This window comes from Mycotypha africana, assembly GCF_025528875.1.
Source record: "Mycotypha africana strain NRRL 2978 chromosome Unknown BDF20scaffold_4, whole genome shotgun sequence".
NCBI lineage: Eukaryota > Fungi > Mucoromycota > Mucoromycetes > Mucorales > Mycotyphaceae > Mycotypha > Mycotypha africana.
In genome coordinates, this window is record NW_026515728.1 from 942,834 (window position 1) to 970,439 (window position 27,606).

The 27,606-nt window shown below is 38.4% G+C and overlaps 11 protein-coding genes across 11 annotated transcripts; 3 read left to right on the forward strand and 8 right to left on the reverse strand.

Annotated features, from left to right (window-relative positions):
• The first annotated feature begins 1,083 nt into the window (after positions 1-1,083).
• On the forward strand, positions 1,084-2,649 carry BDF20DRAFT_442452 (putative phosphatase regulatory subunit-domain-containing protein). The gene is made up of 4 exons (XM_053075459.1): positions 1,084-1,168; positions 1,324-2,090; positions 2,146-2,417; positions 2,527-2,649. The coding sequence occupies exons 2-3, from the start codon at positions 1,356-1,358 to the stop codon at positions 2,215-2,217; spliced, it is 807 nt and encodes a 268-aa protein (XP_052937175.1). The 5' UTR covers positions 1,084-1,168; positions 1,324-1,355; the 3' UTR covers positions 2,218-2,417; positions 2,527-2,649.
• A 1,710-nt stretch (positions 2,650-4,359) lies between these two features.
• Positions 4,360-4,686, reverse strand: BDF20DRAFT_817983 (CybS-domain-containing protein; the record flags this gene model as incomplete). The annotated part of the gene is made up of 1 exon (XM_053077308.1): positions 4,360-4,686. A coding segment is annotated over one exon (327 nt), but the record flags the coding sequence as incomplete, so codon positions are not given.
• Positions 4,687-5,400: 714 nt separating this feature from the next.
• Positions 5,401-9,431, forward strand: BDF20DRAFT_834618 (uncharacterized protein; the record flags this gene model as incomplete). Its single annotated transcript, XM_053078754.1, has 10 exons — positions 5,401-5,663; positions 5,740-6,162; positions 6,239-6,833; positions 6,907-7,044; positions 7,118-7,205; positions 7,289-7,390; positions 7,451-7,833; positions 7,899-8,784; positions 8,864-8,988; positions 9,054-9,431. 10 exons carry the CDS (start codon positions 5,401-5,403, stop codon positions 9,429-9,431), a joined length of 3,381 nt encoding a protein of 1,126 aa, XP_052937177.1.
• Positions 9,432-9,481: 50 nt separating this feature from the next.
• On the reverse strand, positions 9,482-11,351 carry BDF20DRAFT_864265 (uncharacterized protein). Its single transcript, XM_053080718.1, has 6 exons — positions 10,885-11,351; positions 10,452-10,816; positions 10,310-10,385; positions 10,119-10,238; positions 9,921-10,046; positions 9,482-9,846 (listed from the first exon to the last, which is right to left on the reverse strand). The coding sequence occupies exons 1-6, from the start codon at positions 10,921-10,923 to the stop codon at positions 9,670-9,672; spliced, it is 903 nt and encodes a 300-aa protein (XP_052937178.1). The 5' UTR covers positions 10,924-11,351; the 3' UTR covers positions 9,482-9,669.
• A 1,583-nt stretch (positions 11,352-12,934) lies between these two features.
• BDF20DRAFT_817285 (calcium/proton exchanger) lies at positions 12,935-14,832 on the reverse strand (the record flags this gene model as incomplete). Its single annotated transcript, XM_053077236.1, has 10 exons — positions 12,935-13,244; positions 13,330-13,404; positions 13,464-13,517; positions 13,599-13,660; positions 13,737-13,933; positions 14,042-14,105; positions 14,180-14,217; positions 14,316-14,400; positions 14,493-14,536; positions 14,616-14,832. 10 exons carry the CDS (start codon positions 14,830-14,832, stop codon positions 12,935-12,937), a joined length of 1,146 nt encoding a protein of 381 aa, XP_052937179.1.
• A 646-nt stretch (positions 14,833-15,478) lies between these two features.
• Positions 15,479-16,577, forward strand: BDF20DRAFT_912167 (DTW domain-containing protein; the record flags this gene model as incomplete). The annotated part of the gene is made up of 4 exons (XM_053083922.1): positions 15,479-15,494; positions 15,576-15,807; positions 15,886-16,042; positions 16,122-16,577. The coding sequence occupies 4 exons, from the start codon at positions 15,479-15,481 to the stop codon at positions 16,575-16,577; spliced, it is 861 nt and encodes a 286-aa protein (XP_052937180.1).
• A 181-nt stretch (positions 16,578-16,758) lies between these two features.
• On the reverse strand, positions 16,759-18,648 carry BDF20DRAFT_864302 (glycoside hydrolase superfamily). Its single transcript, XM_053080719.1, has one exon. The coding sequence runs from the start codon at positions 18,538-18,540 to the stop codon at positions 16,810-16,812; it is 1,731 nt and encodes a 576-aa protein (XP_052937181.1). The 5' UTR covers positions 18,541-18,648; the 3' UTR covers positions 16,759-16,809.
• Positions 18,649-18,878: 230 nt separating this feature from the next.
• BDF20DRAFT_905673 (uncharacterized protein) lies at positions 18,879-19,514 on the reverse strand (the record flags this gene model as incomplete). Its single annotated transcript, XM_053083189.1, has 1 exon — positions 18,879-19,514. One exon carries the CDS (start codon positions 19,512-19,514, stop codon positions 18,879-18,881), a length of 636 nt encoding a protein of 211 aa, XP_052937182.1.
• Positions 19,515-20,419: 905 nt separating this feature from the next.
• Positions 20,420-21,632, reverse strand: BDF20DRAFT_864306 (uncharacterized protein). Its single transcript, XM_053080720.1, has 5 exons — positions 21,487-21,632; positions 21,200-21,418; positions 21,011-21,127; positions 20,867-20,931; positions 20,420-20,777 (listed from the first exon to the last, which is right to left on the reverse strand). The coding sequence occupies exons 1-5, from the start codon at positions 21,565-21,567 to the stop codon at positions 20,552-20,554; spliced, it is 708 nt and encodes a 235-aa protein (XP_052937183.1). The 5' UTR covers positions 21,568-21,632; the 3' UTR covers positions 20,420-20,551.
• Positions 21,633-21,796: 164 nt separating this feature from the next.
• BDF20DRAFT_443542 (uncharacterized protein) lies at positions 21,797-22,822 on the reverse strand. Its single transcript, XM_053075461.1, has 3 exons — positions 22,669-22,822; positions 22,066-22,589; positions 21,797-21,968 (listed from the first exon to the last, which is right to left on the reverse strand). The coding sequence occupies exons 1-2, from the start codon at positions 22,717-22,719 to the stop codon at positions 22,275-22,277; spliced, it is 366 nt and encodes a 121-aa protein (XP_052937184.1). The 5' UTR covers positions 22,720-22,822; the 3' UTR covers positions 21,797-21,968; positions 22,066-22,274.
• A 109-nt stretch (positions 22,823-22,931) lies between these two features.
• On the reverse strand, positions 22,932-27,582 carry BDF20DRAFT_834625 (P-loop containing nucleoside triphosphate hydrolase protein; the record flags this gene model as incomplete). The annotated part of the gene is made up of 7 exons (XM_053078755.1): positions 22,932-22,990; positions 23,066-23,374; positions 23,444-23,841; positions 23,920-26,341; positions 26,424-26,522; positions 26,546-26,672; positions 26,776-27,582. The coding sequence occupies 7 exons, from the start codon at positions 27,580-27,582 to the stop codon at positions 22,932-22,934; spliced, it is 4,221 nt and encodes a 1,406-aa protein (XP_052937185.1).
• Positions 27,583-27,606: the final 24 nt, after the last annotated feature.

Consider the following 27,606-nt stretch of genomic DNA (forward strand, 5'->3'; position numbering starts at 1 on the left):
ATGGATGGAGTTTTCTTTGATGATCTGCTACAAAGTATTTAGCAGTAGTTTTGAGAAGACCACAAAGCCTTTATGGGCTTCTAATGGTCCTCTTGAATGATAAGTTCATCCAAACAAATTGTGCAATTATTCCATATTAATTTGCAATCGCCTCTAAAAATTTTTGAAGTCGTCCCGTTTTATACAAACTTTAGATTCTCAGTTTTCTTAGTTGTCCTATAGACATTATTACAGCATGCTTTTGTAAACTACAAATCAATAGTAGCGTATCGTGCTTTTGACTATATTTGAGAAATTTCTGTTCAGAAGCCTATCGTTGAAAGCATCAGCCGTAATGTGATTTGGTTTCTTCTTACTGTCTTTTTGAACCAGAAAGCAATTTACCTGAATCGAACGATAAATCAAACTGAGATGTAACCTAAATAGACCAAAATCAAATGGAAAGCTGTAAAGTATATCCAAGCTATGCCGCTTTCTTCCGGTTATCCAATGCAAGTTCAGCATAGATATTGAACTTGTTTTAGACAAGTTAAAGTCAACTATGAAGCAGGAAAGAAGAAAACTAGGCACTCTACCTTCGATTTCTTTACTTTTTTTTTTCAAAGTAACAGAGTGACAAACAGAACAATCCCATCTCTCTTTCTCAAAAGAAAAAAAAAGATGGAGCACATGATGTTTTCGTAATAGAGTCCAGAATAGAAAGCGCAAAGCTCCTTTATAATTGCCAATTGAAGGTTAATTTACATTAATCAATTGCAGTAAGATAAGCTTGTTTTCAACGCTGTCTTTGCGAACTCTTCTCCCAACTTTTGGGTTCTTATCGTAAGAATCCTTATCAATACTAGAGTCAAGATCGAATGTATAGCATTATGAGTTCGCTTTTTTTGGTTAACATTAGAATTCCTAAACGAGATATCTTGTTCAACACTTGATAATAAACATCCATTTGTTATCTTTGTGCGCATTTGGTGCCGATCAGATCCCGCCTAATTTTATCTAAGCTTTCTCATCTGCTTTTTTTAGTTTAGAGAGGTTGGTAAGTGCTATAAACATACGCTATTACTTTTACAAAAAACTATACAAATAAATAATTAGAGATAACCTATCCAATTTCGTGATTTCTCCATATCTTGAACCAAAAAAAGGCATGAAAACGTTAAAAAAGAAGGTTAAAAATATAAATTTTACGGTTTCACAGACTTGGGGAAGTTTATGCTGTGGCCTTGCCTTATAAATAGTGGGCCTCTAACCGTCCTTTTAATATTTTTCCTTCTACTAATCACACATTTTCTTTCTCTTATTTATCATTCATGTCTACTACAGCTATATCATTTCCTCATTCGCAACCACCAACGATGCTTAGAAACAAACGTATATCACTTATTAAGCGTCCGCCGCTTATTCGTTCCTCTTCCCCTACTTTATCTGATAGAGAGGTAGAGAATCGCCACCCAAACAATAAAAACAATAAATGCAAGAAATCAGTACGTTTCTGCGACAATGCATCATTGGAAAATGTACGCCTCTTTTACAAGACAGAAATGCCCATAGCATGTCGTGCCGACCCTAAATGTGAAATGAAAAATTATATCTACCGCTTGAAAAGACCCAATTGGCCAAAGGATTCTCTTATTCGACGTCGTACTGCTGTTGTTCGTATGGAGGATGTGCAGATTCAGAAGACCGGTTCTAGCGATGATAAAAACGGTATCACCTTATTAGGTTCGGTTCAAGTGGCCAACCTAGCTTTTGAGAAGCAAGTAACTGTACGCTATACAACGGATGATTGGGCCACTTACCAGGATGTTCCCGCTCAGTATCAAGAGCCAATTGCACAAAGCGCTAATACATGGGATCGATTTGGCTTCAAAATTGTATTCAATAAGAAGCAACCACATCACCAAAAATTATTACTGGCTGTTAAATACGTCGTTAACGGCCGTGAATTTTGGGATAACAACAATAAGCAGAACTATGAAGTTGATCTCATATGCGATGTTGTGCTTCAATCAAGCAACATTAGTAATACCAAGAAACAGCAGCAGCAGCTTCTTGACGCATGCCCCGCTTCCTCAGATGAAGCAGTCGACGATGACGATGACGACGACGACGACGACGACAATATCTTTGAAGACTGCATTGAAGATGTGGACGAGCATGATAAAGATCAAGACAAGTTTGAATTACTTCATGAGAAGTTACCTTCTCTTTCAATGATGAATCCTTCTTCTTCTGCTATCAAACCATCGTCATCGGCGCCAGTACCAACAGCAATTACAGTATTACCAACATCAGCCAACAGATCTTGGTCTCCGCCTCTTTCTCCCACAACACCAGTTGATATTAATCCCTTGTGGGTAACAGATGCTGCTGCTGGAACTACGGCCGCTCCTGCTCCTGTTTCTCCTACTACTCCAGTAATCAATCATTCTTACTACATCAGTCCTAGTGACGTTAAAAACAAAGATACAACAGCTACTCATTACCAACCTCATTTTTACATGCATACATCCAAAACTCGCTCAGCACCAGTATCTAACTCTTCAATGCTTTACAACTACTACTTCTATCTCTAAGAAAGAAATGAACCCATATATCTATTTTACTGTACATAATTCAAAGTTCTCGTATACGAAAGCATACCCTTTTTCACACACAAAAAAAAAAAAAAAACTCTATTGCATCTTATTCTTCTTGATGGCCAAATGCCTTGTTCATATATGTATCTATTTATTACTTACCTTTCCATTTTCTTAGTAATAACAAAAAAAAAGTTTCTGTTTTTTGTTGTCGTTACCCCTCCTCTTCTCAATTAGCCAATAAATTTGATTCGTATCATCTGATATAGCCCTTTTCTGTAACTGTTTCGAATGAGTTATTGGACATCATCCGTCGTTTTGTTATCTTCCGTTGTGTAAGTTATTCGCTGATACTCGTTACTGAAACAAAAGAAGCAAAAAAATCTCTATGCTTCATCTTGTACTACAGTCAATCTTCATAGTAAACTTCATTTGATCCTCTTCATCTGTGGAAAAAGCCAAGGGGTGGGGCAATTGATTAGGTTACTATATTTGGGTTTATTACACATAGTCTGCTCCCGTCATTTACCCGCCTTTTTTCCGTGTTTGTTAGATTGCAGGCAACAGAACAATGACAATTCATACATAGGTGTTGCATGCAATGTAATCTTAATATAGGTAAATTCAGATGTAAGGACTTTTAGATCATAGTATTTATGATGCAAGATGTATCTTTATGCATGGAGCTGAGAAAATTGTATACGCCTGCTGTTCATCAATTGACATTCATTCTTCCCATCAGTGATAAAAAAGGGTATGTAAGTTTTTGCACTGGTTTTTCTCGATGTAACAATAATAGTGTAGTATCAGTATGAAACAAAATGACGATGAGTCGTCCCTCCTTATATAGCAATATACAAGAGGAGAAGGTGCACCGAGAAGAAACGGGTCATTCATTTCAATTTGTACGAGGTCTGCTGTCCTCCCATCGTTTTTATCGGATAGCTTTTTTGGCGGGCCTTTTTGTCGCAATTCTAGAATGGACTTTGAAGCGTACATAGTTTAGCTACCGTAGGCGAATGCCGCATTGTTATTGGATGATCCATTTTCAATAATTGCAGCATATCTTCTAACTTTATTGACCTCTAGATGGATTACATCAAACAATAACAGTATCTAACAAACAAATCCTCTGCAATATTTTTTCAGGAAGAATAATCCTCGGTTCTAAGGCCTTTTATTATTGGGAGAATACTTTGGACATAGATTTTACTTTATTGACACACATACATTCAAAGCAAGCGAGCAGTCAGTTGATAGTGCATCTGCTCGAATAGAAATCATCACGATTCAAAAACAGCACCAACATTAAGATGGTGTCGTACCGTTTATGAAAGTGTTTTGCTGTTTTATACTGTTGAAGCAAAGAACATTTTACAACAAGGATAGCTATGAATAAAGAACATATCAAGGAATTGTACTTGGTTACTTGATGCATGCATCCTATTACAATTGCTATTCATAGGTATTTAAAGTCATCATATATTGGAAGAAGAATTGCACTCACTTCCACTCAATTCTTTTATTGCCTAGATTTACCAGCATAGCTCTAACTAGCACATCATCGATAGCAACGGTGGGTTGGATACCAATGAAATCATCTTATCCATCCCTTGTTGGAAACTTTATGTGTATTCAGTGATCTTTAAACAGTCTATTCCCCTCCCCCTTTAAGCTTCATTTTTTTCTCTCGTAGAGTAACCCAAAAAAAAAAAGAAATCTTATTTTTGTGTATCTATAGTTTATTTATTCAGCTATTCTTTTCTATTGTATTATTCTCCTAAGCAGTGAAAAATCTTTGCATGAGCTCGGTAATACCGATATCGTTTGTATTGAACTCATAACAGCCCCACATCACCAGACCAGTTGTGCCGGCCAGTGTCCAATTCGCTAATTTGTGCAACCTGGGGTAATTTCTCTTTTGTATATAATCTGTAATACAGGAATCGAATCCCAAGTACAAATGCCACGGTAAAACTACGCCTAATAAGCCATCAACAATTGAGTGCGGACCGTACACAAACTGAGTTGTGATAAGTGGAATTAAAGCAATGGCTGATGCTCTTTCTTTATTCCAGTGAAGTGATCCATGCTCATAGCCATGCTCTTTATTCACTGTCGTTGCTGTGGTGCTGTCTGTCTTTTTATTCTTATCTACTATTATAGAGCCCCCCACCGCGATATATGTCAATTAAACCGCTCCAATACAAACTAGAAGTATCTTTTTAAGTTTTAGATATTTTACCACTAGATGTTGTTGTGGATATATTATCTTGTTTAATATCTGGGCTTTCAGTAGTTGTCGGTGTACTTGTCTCCTCTTTTTTACCATTATTACTCGACGCCGCTCCACCTATCATCCGAATAAGATGGGTTAACATTTTACAAGAGTTATTCATATCATGACTTTCCTGAACTCTCTTTCTTTTTTTTTTTTTTTTCCTTACCCACCGATGAGGATGACAGACGAACAAAGGTGGGTGAACTCAAAAGAGATCGTTGAGACAAGATTCGCGATCTAAAAGCCAATGTTCGTAATGACATTTCAATATTTGTGTTGCTCTTTTAGGAAAGAGTTTGGAAAAGGGAGGGGTGTCGCTAATATCTGTGGAGAAAAGCTGTGCAGTTTTAGGGTAAACCAGGCTCTGCCCGCTGATCCAAAAAAGAAATAAAATCAGAAATTCAGGACCAATTTTGACAGCAAAGCGAGCAGTCATGCAAAAATTAATGCAGGGAAAAAAAAGTACTCTTACAATGCACTTTACTCTTTTTCGTCTTTTAAGATTGAGGAATTTCAACTCCATCGAATCAGTATCCGACCATGTCAAAACCAGAGAAAAGGAAGTTGAATAAAGGAAAGGAAAAAATGATTGAGAATATGTTTGACGAAGAAGACGAAGGAGACTCTACTCTGGGTTTCGACTTTAATAATCTCGTTTCGGGGATAGACACTGATCTAATAGCTGAAGTCCAACAAATGGAAGCAGAAGATGGCCTTGATGTGAATAATAATGAAGAAGAAGAGGAAGAAGATATTGATGAGTGGTTAGAGGAGAATGAGTTTGTTGATGATACTGAATTAAAGTAAAACTCCTCTATTCTCAATTTAACTAAAAATATGATATGGACCAATTGATTTTAACAAGATTTATCTGCATAGCGATTTACTCAATATGTCTACTGAGGAGAAACGTAGTAGGTTAAAGACAGGCGGTATAGAAGAACTTCAACAAGACATGGAAGAATTCGATGCCAATTTGGCTCTCACCGCGAATATCGGTACCGGTAAAATAAAGGCAGCTACCAAACGACGTATTACAGCAGGCGAGTTGCGTTTATCACCTGAAGTCAAACGCCAATTGGGTGAAGCAAATGCCCTTTATATTGCTAGAGATTATGGTAATGCCATTGATAAATTGCAAGCGATCATCCAGGAAAACCCCAATGCCCATCCAGCTTGGAATACTTTGGGTTTGGTACATGAAGAGTTGGGAAATACAGCAAAAGCGTTACAGTTTCGAATGTTTGCCGCTCATTTGTGTAATGACGCTGGCCTCTGGAAAGAATTAGCCCACAAATCAATGTAAGTGTATTTGTTATGTTCAATTGTAATACGATATCCTATCTGATGCTTTATTGCTACATGACTTTGAACTCAGTGAAAATGATGCAGTTAAACAGGCAGTTTATTGTTTTTCAAAGGTGCTTGCTTTGGACCCAAATGACCTTGACGCACTCTGGGACAGAGCTTTTTTGTTTAAACAAATGGGTCGCAGTTCAGATGCCATCGATGGCTTTTTGGAAATTCTCAAACATATACCCCACCACTTTAAAGTTATTAATGAACTTGCACGACTTTACCGACAACAAGGAAAAACGAAAGAAGCAATCAAAATGTATGAGGATGCGATTGATTATCATATCAAAATGGAACAAGAGCGCATGGAAGAAGAAGAGGACGAGGAAGAAGAAGACGATGAAGAGGACGAATTCAGTGATAAGCTTGGCTATGTCGAACTAAACATGCTCAGTGAGCTTTACTTAATTCTAAATGATTATCGCAAAGCTTTGGAGACAATTAAGAACGGTTTAAGACATATACAAAAAAGACAACACGAAACTTGGTGGTTGGATCATGTAGACGACGACGACGAGTACTTCGAAAACGACGAGGCGAGGACAGAATTCCCTATAGAATTGCGTGTTCGCATGGGTATATGTAGAATATACTTGAATCAGGTTGACTTAGGCACGGTAAGATTTACGAGAAATCTGATCAATGCCTTTTGATTCCATTTATTGAAAGACTTTGTCATTCGCCATCTAGAAACACTTTAATTATTTATTGCAATATCCACCTACAACTTATCCTGATTTACATCAAGACATCGCGTATACCTACTACGATAAAAGATACTTTGATCTTGCTTTGGCTATATTTCAAAAGATCATCGACGTATCAGATGTAAGGCTGCACTTGTCATCTGTATATAATGCACGACGCTCTTTGAAGTATTTATAACATCTACGTGCTATAGGAAGTAGATATCGATATACTGATCAAAACAGCCGATTGTTACAGAGAACTCGGCGATTTGGAGACAGCAGTGATCTTTTACATAAATGGTAAGTTTTTGTTAAACTCTCGAGAAGGGCATTTAGAGCACTTTAATTGACATGCAAGATTTATCACTTTGCCCGACCTAAAGTTTTAAACGAGCAACCAGAAAATTTGGACATCATGATGTCTCTTGCGGCGATATATGAAGAGCAAGGAAAGGAAGAGGAAGCTTTAGAATTAGTCGATTTTGGTAACTATTTCGCTTTGAAATGAACAATATAATTGGGCAACTTGCTGATCGCTTTTGCAGTGATGAAAAAGAATAGAGAGGCTCGTAAACAAAAAAAGATGGAGGCACATAAAAATACGGAGGATGATGACGAGGAAGCGACAATGGAAGGGTCAACGCAGACAAAGAAAAAAAAGAATAAGAAAGCTTCTCTTTTTGATGAACATGAGGCAATAAAGACCCAAAAGGAACAAGCCCGACAGCGTAAAGCTGAAAAAAGCAGGAAAGAAGAAGAACTCGCTTTTTCAACTCTTGGCATATTCAATAAATTGGACGAGCTAGAAGAGCAAATTGGAGATACTATAGTTGATGCTGATCGCGCTTTGATAAGAGATTACATCAGAAATGCACAACAATTGTGGGAAGATTTTAGTAGGACTGGCGCTTTTTATCCGCACTCAAGGGTAAGGTTTTGCTCACCATCTCAAGGATTTCATGTAGAATAACTCATATTACGTTTTGATTATAGAGTATCAGATACAAAGGGTTCTATGAACTTCGCAATAACCGTAGTAACAAGCAAGACCCTGCTCGTCTTGGCTTGGAAGCCCATGAAATGGCGGAGCGTCTTCGTACAAAGGTTGTTAAAGATGAACCCCAAGAGAAGACTTTAGCTGATGCTATGCGAACAGATGTAATTGACGTTGATGCGATAACGGAAGAAGAAGACAAGCGTCTTCGAGAAGAACAAAAAGAGTTAGAAAGACGAATGCGAGCTGCTTCTCAATTCCGTAATATACCATTTGATAGATGGGTTACTATGATTATCAAATATGCCTATGCTCTAACAATCTCAAGACGCGTTGAAGAAGCTTACGAGATGCTTAAACGAGCTATTGACGCTAATGTTTTTTATCATGATGTTCCAAAGAAAACTGCGCTTTACTTAGTAATGATCGGTATTGGTCTGTTGAGCGGTAAAGACTATATTACCCAAGACGGTGTACGATGGATGTGCAATTTCTACCAGTTTAGAAACGACCCTTTTCGTATGTATTCAGCGATCATGAATCATGCAAACCAGCTCCTCGTCAATGCACAGCTTAAATTTCTAAACCGTGTCATTCGTTTGATGGATGCCCTGGTGTCTAGCCGTCAAAGAGAAGAAAGAGGTGTGGATGAAACACAAATGAAGAAAGAAATTGAAGAGCTGAATAATGCTATTTTGTCTATGGATGTGGATCCATCGACTGCAAATGAGAAAAGTTATACTCGGTTCTATCATACACCCAGCTACATTGACACACAAAGGGTGCGAAGCATGGGCATTGCGTCGCCTGAGAAAGTGAATCCTGTCCTTCTGTCACTGTTTGCTCAAATTATGTCCATGACGAGAAATCATGTTGCAGCGTCATGTAAGCCCGATGTTTGCGATCAACTTGTTACTGTGTTGTTTTTGCTCATTCATGACAAACTTTCATATTTTCTATTTAGTATATTACATGAGAGCTTATGCTGAAGCACCAAATGATCGGTTAATTACTTTATCATTAGGCATCTCGCTCCTTTTAGTATCAACACACCGTAAAACTGATAATAGACATTTAAATATTATGCAGGTAATAACAGCTTTTGAATACTATATGGTGCTTAAAAAAGCTAATATCCACTTCAAATAAAATAGGGCATGATGTTTATTTCTGAATATCTTAAAATATCCCGTTCAAATGAAATATACCTCCAAGAATCAGAATATAACTTTGCCCGTGCTTTCCATTTGTTAGGACTTACCCATTTAGCCGTACCTCATTACGAAAGAGTTTTGTGTTTACCGTCCAAAGCACAAACGGAAAGTGCAGGGCCTAATAAGCGTAAGGAGAAGCCTATTGATAAGGTGTATGATTGGCCCATTAGTAAAGAAGAAGAAGCAGAATTGGAAGAAGACATTGACGATGAAACTGATCTCAAGTCAGAGGCAGCCTATAATCTGCATTTAATATATATCACCAGTGGTTCTACGAGCTTGGCTCAAATATTACTTATGAAGTACTGCTCCGTTTAAAGGAGCAATAATGCAAATACCAATAAAATTGATCATGATAACTGTAGGCGTTCCTTTTATCCCTTTATTTATTTGAATGGTAGGAATTTTTATCTACAAAGGAAATATACAAAAAGGCTTTATTATTGGTAATGCTATTTACAGTAGACGGGGTATGGCATAATTGTAAGATTATTTAAAGTGGTGAATATGGTTCTTGACTTTTCGAATCTTTTTCTTCTGGTCGCTAATACTACGCTCATTCTCGCCATGACATTCGAAGAAAATCTGTCAATGGGCGTTCGACAATATTATTGTTTGTACTGTTGTGAACATGGGTACTATCATTATGGCTGGCTTCTGTTTCATATACTACTTTGTTTTGTTGCTCTAGAGGTTTTAATTGTTGTAGCTGTTTTTGCAGTACTTGCTGTTTCTATTGAATTGCAAAGGTTACTTGTTTATTCGAAAAGTGAAAGGTTATGCTACGCACAACGTTTGGTTACTTACCCTATTACGTCGCATAATGTCAGTGTAAGTCATATAACTTATATAGGCTTGTAAGGCATTATTTTTTCGGCTTGGGGTCTTTTTGCTACTATGGACTGGTTTTTCATTTTGAGATCGCTGAGTACTCTATGAAAGCGATAGTCGTTAGTTTGAGTCTTATGTATCTCAATTTAACTCTCTTTCAAAGTATAGTTATACATTATGAGGTGATATCATATTTAGGGCTTCATTAGAGATGGTATAAGGTAGTGAGTGACGTGTCGACTGCGGTTGTTGTGCCAGCGACCAGTTATTTGTGCTTGATATTTGATTTTGAAGCTGTTATGTCAAACGTATAGGGACGCGTTAGCATATAATTTTTGATAATGGCATATGTATTGTTTAGTTACCGCATTTGGCGACGAAAATGAAATGCTTCTGTTGTGCGTTTTTTCTGTTTGCTGTTGATAAGTTGAATAGTCATAGCTAAACAGGACCATACATTAAAATTTCTTAAAGATATCAAACATATAGAAACCACTGTTGACTCACCTGCTTCTATCATCTATCGAGGTGACAGAACGAAAGGCTGTAGTCTTTCTTACTTTTGGTTGATGATATTGTTGTTGAGGCGAAAGAGCTTTTTCAGGATTTCTGAACGGATATGGATGGTAAAAATGAGTTGCTTCTTTTTGTTGTTCTCGAGAATACGATGGTGTGCGAAACGTCTGTTGTTGCAAGTTTGAACCATGATAATAATGGTGCGAGTTAGGCGCTGGTTTCTCCTGTAGTAATGATATCGATTTACTGCGAGCCGTAGAAGACAATGGTAATGGCGTTGGTGAGGGTGATGGCGGCGGTAAAGGCTGCTGGCTAAGCATACTTGCATTGCTATGTCTGCTCGTGCAGTTCAAGTTCTAAGGAAAACAATTAGTTTAGGATTCAATACTACAGTATAATTTATACAAAAACATTATAAATTTACATCTATGGAATCTCGTGACTCGGCTTGACTATCTGACATAGTTCAGAAAAATATGAAAACGACAATGTTAGGTTCCAAGATAAAACTATATTGGCAAAGGTCGCTGGCAACAGATTCGCGATATGTACCTAGCAAATCATGTATAGACATTGATCTCGTTCGTGCTTTGGAGGTTGGAGACTGATTACTTTGAGTAGAATTCCTGTAATCTATACTGTGCTCTTCTATACGTTCATTGCCCAGTTCATTCCTAGATGAATAAGACTGCTCGACTCTGTTGTAGCCTACCCTGTCTTTTGAGGGAATAGAGTTTGTTAACTGATGATGAGGAGAGCGAAACATAGTACAAGCAATAGAAACCAACTATATATTGCAATAGAGCGTAAAAACGTCAGTTTATGTATATCTAAATCAAATGAAAAGAAGGGACAGGAAAATGAAGAAGATGTATATAATGAAGAAGAAGGGTGAAGAAGGAGTACTCAATTGAGCAAAAAAAGCTTGAATTCATTCTATTTGTTAAAAGAAGGTTTTTTTTTCGCATTTCGTGTTACATTGGTTCTCATTTGCAGACGCAACTGAAAGATTGGTAAATTACTATTCAAATGGAAAGCCAATGCTTATCAGAAATTGCAGGCACACTATATGAAAAGAATCGAGCTTTGTTTACTGCAATTTAAGAGAAAACCAAAAAAAGAAAAAAAAAGAGGAGTAGATTTGTAGGCTTGAAAACTGCAAGTCCTATAGCAAAAGCTAAAAAAATATCATCCCACAAATATTAACATAGTCAATCAAAAGAAGATTTTGTACCAAGTCTGTCCTTTTCTATTGAGATTTCGAGCTTTTTAGATTGCATAATACGTGTCATGAATATCTCAGATTTAGAATGAAAGAGCAGGAAGGTTCTGTACTACGGTTACCCTATTTTCAGTTACATGCGAAAGGACTGTCTTCTCTTTTCATTGTCGTCGTGCATACTAGATCAAAGAAGCTATGCATTGTGCATATTTCCTGAAATAATCCTTAAGAAGGAACTTTTCAGCTTGCAGTAATCGATCAAACAGTCGCAACGGTACATGTGTTGCTGTGAAATACCAAGTTTGTGCATAATCGTGCTTTTAGATCTCTAATTGCTTATCCTAACTTGATCTATAAGATGTGATAGAAGATCTGCAAGAGAAGAAACATGAATTCAAGGTTCCTAATTACTTTTATGAACGCGTGAAAAAAAAGCAACATATTCTTTTTGGCCTGCTTCCCCAAATTTACTGAATGAAAGCTTATCTGTCAATATTACGAGTCGTTTTTATCCATAAGTTCGTGTACACTATTAAAAATCTTATATAAATAATTGCTTTGCAGTTATAGCTACATCAAGTCATTTATAAAATTTCGGGATTAATGCTGAAACTGGTGCGTTCACATATGCAAAGAGAATCATCTGTTACTGCGCACATACACAGACTCTGCTGTGCGACAGCAATCGTGGATTGAAAAAAAAAAGTAAATAAACGACAAAAAATGATGAGCTGAGCGACATGCGTGTAACCATAAGAATGGAAATGGCAGGGTACAGTAAAATTGATCATGAGGCGTAATACAAACATTCGTACTATTTCTTTTCTTGGAGAGCAAAAAGCAACCTTCCCCCAACCCCCCCTAACAAATGTATTCTTACTTCAGAAGAAGTGATCAACTGATCATCAACATAGCACGAGCTTCTGATACGGATATTCCTTTTCAATAAATACCGTGCATTGCCCATCGCAACCAGAAATCTGAAAAAGGGATACCCAAACCGTAAGGAACAGGTGCCAATTTACCTAACAAATACGCCAGTCAAAAAATAAGGCTCAAACACATGACTATAACATGTAATTTTCTGAATATAATAGACCCAAAGTTGCCAATCTCTTAGTCAGCAGAACTTGAATAAAGAAATATAATTCAAAATAGAATAATTATTTATCTTATTACTATGATTTTGATATACATGTATTCATGATAGTTTATCCAAATAATAAGGGAATTTGTTGGGAATAGGTCTACCCTAAACGACGGGATGATAATAGAAGGCCATAGCTACAATAGCATAACAGGCCAACAATAAGGAACCTTCTAACCAGTTGGATTTACCGTCTTGAATCAAATAGTTTACAACCAAAACACTGGCAAACAGCACGACCGTCTCGAACAGCTCAAAAAAGAATGTCATAGGAACATCAATCATCCAACCTGTCAAGACCAAAACGGGAGAAACTAAGAGACCAATTTGAAGGGAAGAAGAAACGGCAATGCCAATACACAAGTTCATCTTGTTCTTCATGGCAAATGTAACGGCACCAACATGTTCGGCGGCACTGTAAGCGTCATGAACATCATATCAGATCAGCCATGCATATACTTGTTTGATAATAACAACATGAATGCTACTGTACTACTTACTTGCCAACAATAGGTAAAATGATCAGACCAACAAAAGTTTCGTTCAGGCCCCAAGCATCAACAACACCTTCAATGCTAGTTTCAATCGTTAGTATATTCTGTAATAGTTGTAGCTTTGTATATGCAAGACTTACGCGCCGACAAGATATTCAGCGTGAACAGCAATGAAAAGAGCGATGACGAGCAAGCTACGATATTGAAAGAGAAGGTGAAGGTGAGTCGATAGAGCTTCACTTATGGCTCATGTCTATTTGCATCAGTAAATTTACGAAATGACAGAGAAAGTAAGGGTAGTAGAGGGCTCTTCTTCTTCCGGCTCATCATCTTCGAACTAATATACACACAAATAACAAAGTAAAAAATTCAATACAGAGATCAATGCATAGACACCATCATTTTTTACTTACCAATTCAGTGTGAGTCTTCAATTGGAAAACAAGATATAGTGCATAAACGATCAACAAAATAATGGCTGTGCCATGGCTCAAATTAATTATACCGTTTTCAGCTTCAAGGTCATTTCTACCGGTTGTGGCACTGAAGGCGGCAGGGATCAATAGTGAGAGAGACGTGATACCCAAAAGAGAAGTGGAAGTCTGTGCGGCTATTATGATTACGTGTGATAAACAATATAGCATTAAATTAAAAAAAAAACTCAAAAAAAATTTGCTCGAGAACAATGCTTGTCTAGTATCATTTTGAAATACGTTACCTGTGCTATTGAAGGATTGCTCTGAGCAACCAATACCGCCAGCCAAGAAGCAACAACCCAGGACCTATTGTAATGAAACAAAAGCCTAGAGATCAGAAACAAAGCTCCTATTTTATGGATAATATAAGGTTGTCCTACAAGCAATAAATTTGATAAAATGGAACCCAGAATAGAGGCTGTGTATTGTATTAAGGAAAAAATAAAAATCAGCAAACAATAGATCAGTACTTCATCTCCCGATAATACAAAGGACCGAATTAATCTGCTTTTGTACCTTGAACAACACGAACTAAGCCTTCTTTCAAAGCTATCATGCCAAGAATAAGTTCAACTGCATTACCAAAAGTAGCATTCAAAAGCTATATAGACCATAGAAAAAAGAAAAAAGTCAAAAATTCTATCACTTTTATCTACTTTCATCTTAATCTAAATTCAGTCTTATGAAATTTACCGAACCGATCACAGAACCAGATCTCAAAGCTATTTCTTCCGTGGCTGTATAGGTCCACAACATAAAAAAAATGTAAATTCTCCAAAATGTCAACGTTTTGACAAGATCTATTTTCTATCTTACCAAAACTAAGCAGCTTAGCAAGAGGCATAATGGCAATGAAATTCAAGGTAAAGACCACACTGGGGGATGCGTGCGAGAAAATAAGAGCGATAGGTACAAAGACCAATAACCAATTGAACTTTGAAGAACACATGGTATGCTTGAAGGAGGATATAAAAGTGATTTCTCTGTCATCATCAAAATGATGATGAGATAATAAATGTTCGCGCTCGTTCATTGCTTATTTGATTTTATAAGCAAAATGTAGGCCCTTGGTAAGTGCTGAAGGGGAAGAGGAAATGGAAAAAAAAAAAGGAAAAAGAAATGAATTGTAAAGGTTTGCTTAGCCTTTAGTGTGCTTTACGTGTGTATTTTGGAAAGGTTTCACTGCCTGCCAAAAATGTCATAAGTGCGGGTTTACTAAAAAAAATCGCAGATCCCTCCCCCCCGCCATTTTATTCTTCCCCATTGTGTGCTAAACTGTGTATACGCACTAACGACGGTTTTCCTTCGACATATATGTATGTGTTGGATCAATTATGTATAGAGGGTGCATCCTAAGTGTGGTCTGCTTAGGGTTCAACTAACAACTTCTGTATTCATATGAGTGCTTCCAAGTCTTGGCTTTATTTTCTGTACCACATTTTCGCACCACCATGTGTATAGATTCCTCACTTTAGAACAGTGACAGATTGTTTCGACTTTTGGTCAAGTAATGGTTCAAGCGTGAGCTGTGATACTTTTAGTAAATTCGTCCACACAGCTGCATTTGTTTTCAAGTTTTCCTTTTATAACTCCACCTGAAAAGTTCGAATTAAAACAATTTTAAATCATAGAGCTGTTGAAATGTATGCAATTCTTTTACGCTAACTAGCTGTGGTATCATGAGCACTAATGAAGGTTTGAAGAAAGAAGGTTGAAAACAATGACAAGAATTTACCCTTAGCCTCTAATGCAAATACTCGTTACCAATTACGACAGAAAGTCGAAAACGATCGATTGATCAATTAGAGAAAGAAGAAGATCCGCAAAAATTAGATCCTTTGGGAGATCTTAAAATAGACGATGATCAAGTGCTTAAAGACATTAGGCAGAGGTCTGCTTGTCCTTCTTGTAAACGATCAGTGAAATATTTTTGCTACAAGTGCTATCAAGTTGTTGGTATGGATCGATCCAAGCTACCCCACGTTCACTTACCTATCCATCTTGACGTGTAAAGTAACTATAATGCAACAACAGACTTAAACATATACCCAACTATGTGCTTAAGCTATCCATCAATTGTTTATAGTATCAAACATCATAAAGAATTGGATGGTAAATCCACAGCCATTCATGCTAAAATAATTTCGGACGATAAAGATGTAGACATACATACCTATTGCCCACCCGATCGTATACCCCAATTTGAAGAACCAGAAAAGGCGCTTCTTCTATTTCCTGGACCGGTAGGTGCATGTTTTTGAGCGATGAATCTTGTTTGCGGCAAATTGTTTAACAGAGCTATGCTCTTTCTTCTTTGCGTAGAGTGCTAAACAATTAAAGGATATTCCATCACTAGACTCCTTTAATCGTGTGGTAGTTATTGACGGAACATGGCATCAAGCCAAACAAATAGCACACAATACACCTATTCTCAACAAAATGCAAAAGGTCACTATTGCACCGAGGAAAACTACATTTTGGCGTTTCCAAAATGTGGATGACCAACATTTGGCCACCATTGAAGCCATTTACTACTTTTACCGTGAATATTTCGAGGCTTGTCAACAACAGCAGCACCAAACGAAATACGATGGCCGTTTTGATAATCTGCTTTTTTATTATAAATTCTTTTATAATTTAATTCAGAGGACGTATCAAACGAACAAAACAGCTAAATTCAGCCATCGACATCAGCAAAAAGATTATATCAAAAATAGAGAGGATAAAAGTGAAGAGAAGGAGGAAGATATCACAGACAGCAGCAGAAATGGAAAGTGACATGGATTGATTTTTTTGTTTCCGTCAACCAGTCTGTCAGCATATCATTTCAGCAAAGATGGGCATCAAGCATGCCTTTTTTTATTCTGAATTTGATTAGATATGATTTATTCGTAGATTACAATGTTATTTTTGTGCCTAAAAAGCTAGTTCATCAATTGTATATAATTAAAAAAATGGGGATAAATACTGTTATTAAATATTCTTTCATGTTAAGTTAATTCGTTGTCAATTAGGCGTTGGGATCATTAAGGTCACAGGCATTAGGATGCGTGGCACAATATCTTGGCTGAACAGGTTCAGCGTCAATGCCACGAGCTTGTAAGTGGTAAACCCAGTCATAGAAACGTTCAGATACTTGCTTTATAGTACGGCGATTGCCCTTCTTATCGTATGAACCTGACCAGTAAATTTCAGCAGCGGCAGCAGATCTGGGCCAGAGACGACCTTCCAAGACAGTGGGGCCGGTTTGTTCAGACCACATGGCCACTTCACCACCAAGAATCTTACCTTTATGACTCTTTTCAACGCCATAAGTCATATCGTATGTATAAATTCTTTGCCATGTCTTGAAAGGAGCGCACCATGAACCACCGTTACCACCGTAGTTGAAAGTGTCATCAGGGGTTTCGACTTGAGCAGGGCTGACATAACGGTTATCGTCACCGACCCAACCACCATGACCGCAATCCAAATAGAAGTAATCAAAGTTAGAGACAATGACATCGTGACCGATGGAGGTGTAGTTAGCAGGAGGGGCCAACCAAGTTTGAACGACAGTATGCTTGGGATAGCTACCACCATCCTTGATAGGGTCTTCCCAAATAATAGGTCGCTTCTCTGGAATATCTTTCTGAATATAGTCTAGAATTTTGTTTGTCCATTCGAACCAAACCTCCTTTGTGTCGGACATGTTGTGTTTAGCAACGTAATCTTGAACTTCTTTACTAAGGTTCCAGCAGGCTGTGTTAATTTCGTCACCACCGGCGTGGATCAAAGTGTCAGGGAAGGTACTTGCACCTTCTTTGAGGAGATCTTTCATCAATTGAAGGGCGTCTTCGTTGAGAGGATTCAATTGACCAGCAGGAGGTTCAGCAGCATAAGCGGCCCAGAATTGATCAGTACAGAGCATGTAATCAGGATGAGATTCTTTAATAGAAGCCGTATGAGCGGGCATATCGATTTCGAGAACAACACGAACACCACGTTCTTCGGCATAGGAGATGACCTTTTGGACGTCTTCGGGGGTATATACTTCTTTAGCCGAATAAGCTCCTTTATCGGACAGTTCGGGGTGAGACTTGTATTCAAGAGGCCAGGATTGCGAATCTGTTGCGTGCCAATGCAATACGTTCATCTTGTTGTAAGCTTGTGCATCGATGACACGTAGAATGGACTCAACAGGGTAGTAGTTACGTGAGGTATCCAGTAAGATACCACGATGTCCGAAGCGAGGAGTATCAGAGATGGAAGCGCCGTGAACGATGAGATCACCACTGTGATGTTTGCTCTTGCTGTTTTCATCCGAAGTGACCAATTGAGAAAATGTTTCGAGACCACGAAGAGCACCCACCCAAGTAGGAGCAGACAAAGTAGCATAACCGCCATTTTTAGGAACGTGGAGATCATAGGATTCATCCACATCCATATCGAGCTTCACTTTGTTGTCCTTGACCTTGACTTTGAGGCCTTGTAACTCATGACGCCTGTTCACAGTAGGGGCAAATTCTTTGTCAGTAGGAACTTGGACAGGAACCCATTTTTCTTTTTTAATTAAGGAGAGGTAGCGATCAGCAGCTTTTTGAACATGTTTATTGTCGATGCCAGTGATTTTGAAATGGTTAGAAAGAGGGGCGGCAGTGCCTGACCAAGCAACTTCTTGAGGCTCCGGGAAAAGGAATGTTTTGGCTTCAATACCAGTAGAAATCAACGCACAGGCGGCGAGTATGGATAGCAACTTCATCTTAGTAGTATTTGATCGTAATGTACTCTATTATTACCTAGTTTTTTTTCGGCTTTAAGGATAGAGTTTTAATGCTGAATAAAAGGAGAAGAATAAAGAATAAAGACAAGAAATGAAAAAAAAAAGAAGGGAATGCAAAATCCAGGCACTATTTATTCCGTTTGGATTTGTAGTCAAACATGCTAGAGACAACCAATTCAAGGGCAATGAAAACCCTTCTTTTTTTCTGTGTATGTGTTGACAAATAATTTTCGTCCCACCTGAATACAAGAATAGTTTTGTGAATCAGGGTTTTCTATGAACAACCCAGTGTCATGTAACTAACTTATTTTATTAGGTTATAGGCTACTACTACTACTACTCATCTTCCTCGTTCTTATATCAGCAACTGTGTCAGGATACGTGCAAATGACTTCTTCACGATCCTTAAAGTTCGTGTACCATCTATAAAGTCGTGGGCCCTTTTCCTGGAAAAAACCAGCTTCAGGAATTGCATAAAGATCCGCCATAACGGGATACACAAAATAGTCAGCCCAAGTCAATTGATCGCCACACAAAAAATTACTGCTGTCAGATAACCGATTATCCATAGCTTCTATCAATTTGCCCGCCTTTCTCAATGGTTTGCTCAGAAGATTTTGAATTTCGGGTTCAGTTTTTCCCTGCTGTTCATAGTCCATGCGAGGCTTGGCTACTCCAAATATGACATGATGGAAAATGTAATCGCAGAGAATACTAATGAGTTCGTCCATTTTGATACGAGTGGTCAGGTCCTTTGGTGTGAGAGTAGCATCAAAGACGCTATCAATATAGTCACGAATAGCAGCTGATTCAAAGATGATGAGTGGATCCTTGTCCGCTTCTTTATGCAATAGGGAAGGGATACGACCAAAGGGATTATACTTATAAGCAACTTCACTATGAGGCATCGTTTGTTCAAATTCATAATTGATGTTCAAGTGGCCCAAGGCCATACGGATAGTACGAGAGAAGGTAGAGAAGGGCGCACCTACAACAGTGAGTGTCATTGAGAGTTACAAACAAATGGGGATGGAGTGGATGGGGGATGACGAGGCAGATGGTTTGAGATGGTCAAAAAGTAGTGCGATCCCTGGAAAATGGAAAACTTTTTTGCAACCCTTTCTGCGTGTGTGAAAGCATAATAGTACGGCTGAACGTAATTCAGTTCCACAAGAGAAGCAAACACAGAAACTGATTATGTAAAACGGTATGCTCAGTAGGGAAACTGGAATGTTCCCAGTGATATCATCTTCTCCCAACATTGTTTACAGTTAAACCCTTTCTCCCGTATACGAACCCATACTATCTAGAATGGATAGGAGGGATGCCAAGCCGACTGCGCACTGACCTTCAACTGTGCTGATGCATAGACAATAAGTTGATTATCAAGAGATAGAAGGTCTCCTTCTAAGTTTGCCCCACGTACGTGTAATTATTAGATAAGGTAACATTTTCAGCTATATAAAGCTAGTTACTTCTTCATTCCCTTTTTTAAGTGTTTGTGTATGCGTAAAGTATTTGTAAAAGAAGGGTGCACAAACACAGTTTGGTAGAAAAAGGAAGGTCCCTTTTTACCCTACAAAAAAGTGTAAGCACCAGTAACAGTTCAAGATTTTGTGTTTCTTATTGTTTTCAGCAATAACAGTAAAGCCTTTTCGAATCTGTAGATGGCTTTACCCCCTCATTACGTAAAAAAATTCATGGCTAAAAGGAGAACCCAAATTGTTTCAGCACGCTCTTATGTAGTACTCCCATTATCCGGGGCTGCTTAAAAAAAATTATGCAGTTTTGGCTGAACAGGCAATAGTTGGCGTTGGAAAATACAGGACAGTTTCATTCCCTCTATTCTAGCTTGTGACGAAAATTAATGAAGGTTTGGGCAAATCTTCTCAAACTATTTTCAAGCTCAATAAGAAGAGTAAAGTCGTATATGCAGCGCGAGATGGGTAGCTGACGGGTCAAACAAACATTTTTTATTTCTAGACAGCCATTAACGTCTTCTAGGAGTACCTGAACCACTTGCTGAAGCGGGTTCAGGCGCCATATTATTAGTTAGCATTAGCAAAACTGCTCCCAAAATCAAATACCAATATTTTTGGAAAAAAGATTTTTCTTCAACGATTTCATTTTCATTCACAATTCCATCGTTGATCTTTGCTGTTGATTTCTTCGATTTCTGTTTCGGCTGTTCAGCAGCAAAATGTCCTAACAATGGTCTAAAATACCCAGTAATAGAGTTATCATCAGTGGAAAAAACACATTCATACTCTTCCAACTTGTTATTGTTGGTCAAAGGGAAACTCACTTTGGTCCATATTCAGGAGACATGACAGTGACTGAAGTATTGAATGCATTCGTCACTACAGGATACTATTGAGCAAATATGGAAATCGTTCAGATTTAGACGTTATACAACATCTATAGCTCCTTTCTCATGATGGCAGCTTACGCTAATGTCTGTTGGACAATCACTTGTTGCAGGATAATAACTGTAATGATAAAAATTATTATTTTCATCTAGATTGATAATGAAATGATCTTTCCATTCACTTGCTACCATTTGACACTATATTTTCATCATAATTCATGTCAATGTAACCTTCTTCTAACTTGGCGCTGCATTGTTGACGAACTTTACCATTTTAGCAGACTGTAATATAACATGGCCTGTTCTTTCGTCTTTCAACTTTATCTGATAGAATGGATCTCGTTGATCAAATTTCACTATTTCGTGTTCTGTAGGCTCGTATTGCGGCACACCGGGTAGCCCTGTGATGATACCACGTTTTATAAAAGCCCCGTCCTTTTTGTGATAAATGGAGAGGACATTGGATTGACTCTCTGTCAAAGGTGTTGACTGTAGAAACACGACTTAGAAAGAGCTACTCATGTGCCAACCCATTTGACCTTCTGCTCGTATATTACCTTTTGGTCATTCATAGTTGTTTGCGATAGAGCAGCTTGTGCGCTTAGTAAGAATAGCATGCATAACAGTGGATGGGGCATCGTTTATTGGATAGATTATAGTTAGAGATGAACAATGAGTGATCTAACGGATTGGTAATCTAAAAGACACCTCAAACTGTTGCCTGAAAAAATCTTCCCTACCATACACCTTACAATCGCCAGTTCAAAATATTGTGTCACGTGCAATCTTAAGCAGCAGATGAGGCGTACGACGCACAAAGGGAAAAAAAAGTCAAAAAAGAGAGCAGAATTTTTTTTTTTTTGTTGAGTGCTTTCTGTTGAAGAGAGCACCCTTCTGTGATAAAACGCATATTGTTCGTGATTTATTAAAATAGTTATGATAAGAAGAATGGACATATAAATTAAAATCTAAGATAAGATGGCTGAGAGTCGGAAAAATGCTCGGGTATGCAAATGTTGTGATTATAATGATATAGTTGCTGTGTGAACGTAGACATTTTCGTCGTACGTTAGTAAAGATAAAGTGTTGGTTGTTACTAATGATGTTGTGGTGTGTTGGTTTTTTTTGTTATTTACAATCCTCCCCGTGCTTTTTCTTAAAAATCAACCAGTTGAACTAAAAAAAGAAAGTAATAAAAATGTTTTTTTTTGTGTTGTTTTTTAACCAATTTTGACATTTTTTTGTTGGTTTTTTTTCCTTTTTTTGCGGCTGAAATTTTTTTTCGAGGTTTTTATGGATAACCATGTATTGTTTGTTGGAAACACCACATAGTTGGATTGATAGATTAAGCAGTTGTTGTTGTAGGTGCCTTCATGGAACTGAAGAAGGCATGCGCAGTTGTAAGGGAACTGGCTACAACAGGTTGGCAACGCTTAGAAACAACAGCAACGCGACGGCGACGGTAGAGAGGAATCCATGGATAAGACGCGGATGGAGCAGTTGACCGCTTATTACGGATGCTGTTCACCTTAGTAAGAGTCTTCTTCAAGGCTTGCTGTTGTTGAGATGATTGTTGATTGTTGTGCACAAGCTGATTCGTAACACTAGCCATTTGATCTTTTAATTTACATGATTCTGAGCAATACAACGAAGAATCATTCTGTGATCAAAAAACAAATCAAAGAATTAGGATCAAATGAAGCATTCCATCTCTCAACTTCTGCCACCCACAAACTTACCAAAACATCATCAATGCGATTGTCACAGATAATACACCAAGAAAGATCCATTTTTTATCAGTTACTTTCGTTCAAAAGAAATTCAAAAAAGATAGATACGAAGTTGGTGGCCCCTTTTGTTAGTTGAAAGAAAAGGAAAGAACTTTTTTATTTACAAAACACAACTCCTGTTAAAAAAAAAAACTTTGAAACGGCGTTTCAATAATAGAGCAGTAGCAGTTTTTCATTACTAAGTTCTTCATTACTAAGATCTGTGATCTGATTTAAACGCCATTGCTAGTCAATAACGCGATGATTGTGTGTGCTACGCCACTTTCAGATACTAAAAAGAATGTTAAAAGAGATTTAATATATACAATTAACTCAAGTAAGCACTGTTTTCATTTGGATAGCCTACCGTCTATATTGGGGTCTTCTATTTTACATTCTAATTCTAATTGTAATAGCTTCTTTAATTGATTCACCAAGACACCGATACGTGCCCATGATTTGAAGCGAATCCAACCATCTTCACCAACTTTCAAACCTCGACCAAGATGATCGACCTCAATTCGGCCACCGAAAAAAAGGACACCGTAAGATGGCACTTCGGTGCCATCCCTGATGAAAGTTTTGGTTGTGGCCATCTTTGAGAAATAAGTAAGGAAAGAGGAGTTATAATTATTGTTGAAAAACATTAAAGAGGATGGATGTAGGAAAACACGACCTAATAATAATTTGACATAAATGAGAAAAACATAATAATAACATTCATTCTCTAAATGCTAGCAATTACCATCATCTTTTGTGAAGAATTTGATCTCTCTAGCTTCCTTTTCCTTTTCGATTGTACCGCTGGATAGTTTCTCGTATTTGGTATTAGGCAGCTTAATTTTAGCGACATTGGGATTTAAGCCTGCAAAAATGATTGATTTGATTAAATTCAGATTGTCGGCGTTTTCATTGTATTTTTCTTTATTGCTGCGGTTATAGAAGCCAATCTCATACAATGCCTCGGCATATTGTCGACGTAAATTTTGTGTTTCATTCAAGGTTGCGAACGATAAGAAGTTTTCTTCACAAAATTGACGAGCTGCTTTCATACCCTTGGATCGAATAATGTCGAACCATTCATTATAAGCTTTCATATCAGCCAGCCAATCACTCTTGGCAAAATTGAACTTTTCTCTTGCCCTAATCATACAATGGTTTAGATTCTTCACTCTTCGCGCATGTAAAAAAATATAAAACTGAGGAGGATGGTAGACTTACTGCCGTGCCTCTTGACGTTTTTCCATCGGTGATGTGAATGGACTCTTCAAGGACATGATCGATGCAATCGTCAACATAGGCTCCAAGCACCCAAATACAGAGCCAAACAACAACATTTTACTGATGCGTAAATCAGCTGGAATATTCGCCATATGCTTCCCTAAGGCTGTTAATTTTTCTCCCTCTGGATCAACGGCTTCAACTTGCTTCAAAGCACGTATCGCGCTCTCTAAAGCAGCTGTAGAAGGTGGATCAATGGCTCGCTTTAAAAATTTGGCCACGTCTACCTTTTCATCCATGGCTTTCACCGTCAAACAGAGTTGTTCTAATGGAGTTCTGAGTAGTTCAGGCACTTGTTGAGCACGCATCTTATTCTGCTCTACTTCACGAGTGAACAATTTGAAGCACTGGCCAGGACGTGTACGACCCGCACGACCACGACGCTGTTTGCACGATGCCCGTGAAGCCCATGTTTCTACCAGATGCATCATATGGCTACTGGCATGATATTGAGTTTCTTTCACCCGACCGGAATCGATGACATAGACAACACCCTCAATGGTGATGGACGTTTCAGCCACATTGGTAGCGACAACAATTTTACGCACATCCGGTGCAACCGTTTTGAAAACACGGGTCTGTTCTTGTGGAGACAGATTGGCATGCAGAGGCAAAATCTCGCATTTTTCTTGCCCGCGCAGGATGCTCTCAAGTGCTTCACAGCATTGCTTGATCTCCATAGCACCAGGCATGAAAATAAGAACAGCCGGTAATGCACCGGCTTCAAGCTTCACAGTTTCATGTTGTACAATGTATTGTACAGTATTGGCGATTAAATTATAATCAATCTTATCACCACGATGACGAGCGAGTTGTCGGACGGTAGCCGGCGCGTACCCTTTTTCCAAATAAGGGATTTGCCATTCGGCCCATTCGCCATCAGGTATCGTTTGGACGCCCTTCTCTTCAGATTGTGAGGGTAATTCAACCACACTTTTATGCGCTAGAGTCATATCGAGAATGTCTTCCAAGTAAAAATCTTGTACAGGATGAGTGAAGCCAGGGATTTCAATGAAAGGAGCACCACCGAAATAGTCAGAAAAGAGAGCCTGATTCAAGGTGGCAGACATGAGTACTACTTTTAAATTCTTTCGTTTCTTCAACACATCACGCAAAATAATCAACAAGAAATCACTGTCTACTGAACGCTCGTGAACTTCATCAATCATCACATGACTAATACCCTCCAAAGTAGGATCGCTTTGCAGTCGTCGTAATAAAACACCTGTGGTGACAAATTGACAACGCGTATTCGCACTGCATTTTGTCTCACCACGTACAGCATAACCAATACTTTGACCGATCTTTTCACATCGTTCTGCCGCAACACGTTCCGCTACACCAATAGCAGAAATCTTTCTCGGTTGAGTACAGATGATGCTACATGTTGACCCACGTCCTTGCAGAATTTCTTCATCCAGAATAAATTGAGGCACTTGAGTAGTCTTACCACAACCTGTTTCACCGCTGACAATACAAACTTGGTTGCCCAATACCGTTTTGATAATGGTTTCTTTAAATTTATGAGCAGGTAATTTAGAACGAACAAGGCCCATAGGCACATACTCAGGTGAGTTATGCATTGTCTCTAATGCGTCTTTGAGCTGTTCAGAAATTGCGTTGTCAGCTTTTAGTGGTTTGGCTCGATGGCGTCGTTGATGGTTGAGCTTATGTCGTTTTTGTGGGGTGATGTCAAATGTGGTTAAACGTTCTGTCATATCCCGTAATTTAGGCGGATGCGCAATCATTTGATCGACATGATCTTGTAGCCATTCAGCACACATATAGATGAAAGGCATGCCAAGGTTTCTCTCAGCTTCTTCCATCAACCCTTTTATCAAAAATAATTTCAAATAGCTAGGCAATCCTTCGCATTCAATAATAAACAGAGGGAGCTGATGAGGATAAAGTGAATCCTTGGGAACAATGATCTGCAACAATAGCTTCTCTGTTTCATTGCTTTCTTCAGGGTTAGTTTTTGCATTAAATAAAATATGGTATGTCGTACGACCGTCTTCTTCCGATACTTGACGGCCGAATCGTGATGGTTCATAGATAGATTCAAGAGCTGTTACTTCATCTTGTAACATTTGTTCTAATTCTTCTTTATCAATTAAAGCGGCGGTCTCCTTGTAATTAGGGAGAGGTTGGTCGTCCCCATGCGCTAGTCGCCATTGTAATAGTTCTATCGCCTTAGTGTCATCTTCGTTCGCTCTTTCAAGTGCCTCTTCACAAATAGCTTCAGGGTATCCAATGGCACTCATACGTTTGAGGAGCCAGTTTCGGCTAAGTGTTTCTGTTGTTTGTGAAACGGTGGTCATGGTTGGGTTATAGTTGGCCAGCATAAAATTCGGCGGTAAATCTACGCATGCAGTTGAAAGAAATATGGGTCAAATCCAAATCCGTACCGAACAATAGTAAACCCTTAGTCGTGATTATTTTACCATCTTCAGGAACGTGTAGGCCTATGCAATGTTTACAATGGCAATAAACAATTCCGATCAGCACAACATGCCCATAGTACGATGAATTGGATCGAATATCTGCAAAAGATTTTCAAACTTACAAAGCCAATCCAAAGCATCCGCAGTATCTTTGGAATAGTCTAATGCCTCGTCCGCATGTGCTGCTCTGAATCCCATTTTCACTAAAATGTCAATTAATTGCTTCTTTTCTTGTGCTGTATGTTTAGCCTAATGCAATACATGATATAATCAATTTGCCAATTCTTTTAACCATTTATCCTACGGTTTCTCTTGTAGTTCTTTTTCTCTACCACTGTGATATCCGACTTACAGGTTGATAAGACAGTTTCGAACGCTTCAAAACTCGCTCTACAAGGTCTCTGTTTTCTGCAGTCATATGAACAGCTGGTAAATTTTCCCATTCCCTTCTTAGTTTTTCATCGATCATCACTGTATCTCCAGCCCCTCTCTTCTTCGAGCTTGCCGACGAAGATGTTAACGTGGGCATCGGCACAGCAGCATTAGCATGCTCTTTGGAAGGTACTTGGCGTTGCTTTTTTACTGGCGCAGTAGGCGCGTGAGCATTAAATGGATCTGGATCATATTGCCATTGATTAGCGGATGATTTGTATGTTTCAAATTGGCGCCAATAATCTCTATGTTGAGGCGGTAAAACTCGATGCATCGACATGTGTGATAAAATACGATGCAATGTATATGTTGCTGCCAAATGCTTAGCCTCTGCAGAGGTAGGTAAAGCACATTCGGCGGGCGGGGTGAAAGTAACGGTTTGCATTTGAGCTGTCTTTTTGTTACGCTGGCTCAATTTTACAGTGCCCAAGTAGGCAGGCCCATTGCTGTCCTTTGTATTGCATCTTTTTATATCATATTCGGGCTTTTCCCAGTTGGACTTTTGACAATGGTCGTGGAGTAAAGATACAGGTGTTTTGCCTGTCCAAGTGCCAAAGATCGAAGAATATTGTACAGGAGGTTTATCAGCGTCTTTACTTTTAGATGAATTAGCGTTTCCACTTTTGACAATATTTCTTTTGCCACCCAATTTTTTGCCAGGTGTTGTTGAGGTAGGTGGAGGCGGGTTGGACGATTTCGAGCTTGATTTGCTCTTTTTACTTGACATGTCGAGGGCAAAAGAGTTGGCAAA

Coding starts and splice junctions, on each gene's coding strand:
- BDF20DRAFT_442452 (XM_053075459.1), top strand. CDS start 1,356: ATGCTTAGAAACAAACGTATATCACTTATTAAGCGTCCGCCGCTTATT. Junction 2,091..2,145: donor CCTCAGATGAAGCAGTCGAC/GATGACGATGAC, acceptor ACTGCATTGAAG/ATGTGGACGAGCATGATAAA.
- BDF20DRAFT_864265 (XM_053080718.1), bottom strand. CDS start 10,923: ATGTCAGATAGTCAAGCCGAGTCACGAGATTCCATAGAT. Junction 10,239..10,309: donor CATTTTCGTCGCCAAATGCG/GTAACTAAACAA, acceptor TTGACATAACAG/CTTCAAAATCAAATATCAAG. Junction 10,047..10,118: donor ATATGATATCACCTCATAAT/GTATAACTATAC, acceptor TCGCTTTCATAG/AGTACTCAGCGATCTCAAAA.
- BDF20DRAFT_864302 (XM_053080719.1), bottom strand. CDS start 18,540: ATGAAGTTGCTATCCATACTCGCCGCCTGTGCGTTGATTTCTACTGGT.
- BDF20DRAFT_864306 (XM_053080720.1), bottom strand. CDS start 21,567: ATGCCCCATCCACTGTTATGCATGCTATTCTTACTAAGCGCACAAGCT. Junction 21,419..21,486: donor CAACTATGAATGACCAAAAG/GTAATATACGAG, acceptor GTGTTTCTACAG/TCAACACCTTTGACAGAGAG. Junction 20,778..20,866: donor TCTCCTGAATATGGACCAAA/GTGAGTTTCCCT, acceptor TGGGTATTTTAG/ACCATTGTTAGGACATTTTG.
- BDF20DRAFT_443542 (XM_053075461.1), bottom strand. CDS start 22,719: ATGGATCTTTCTTGGTGTATTATCTGTGACAATCGCATTGATGATGTT. Junction 22,590..22,668: donor ATCGCATTGATGATGTTTTG/GTAAGTTTGTGG, acceptor TTTTGATCACAG/AATGATTCTTCGTTGTATTG.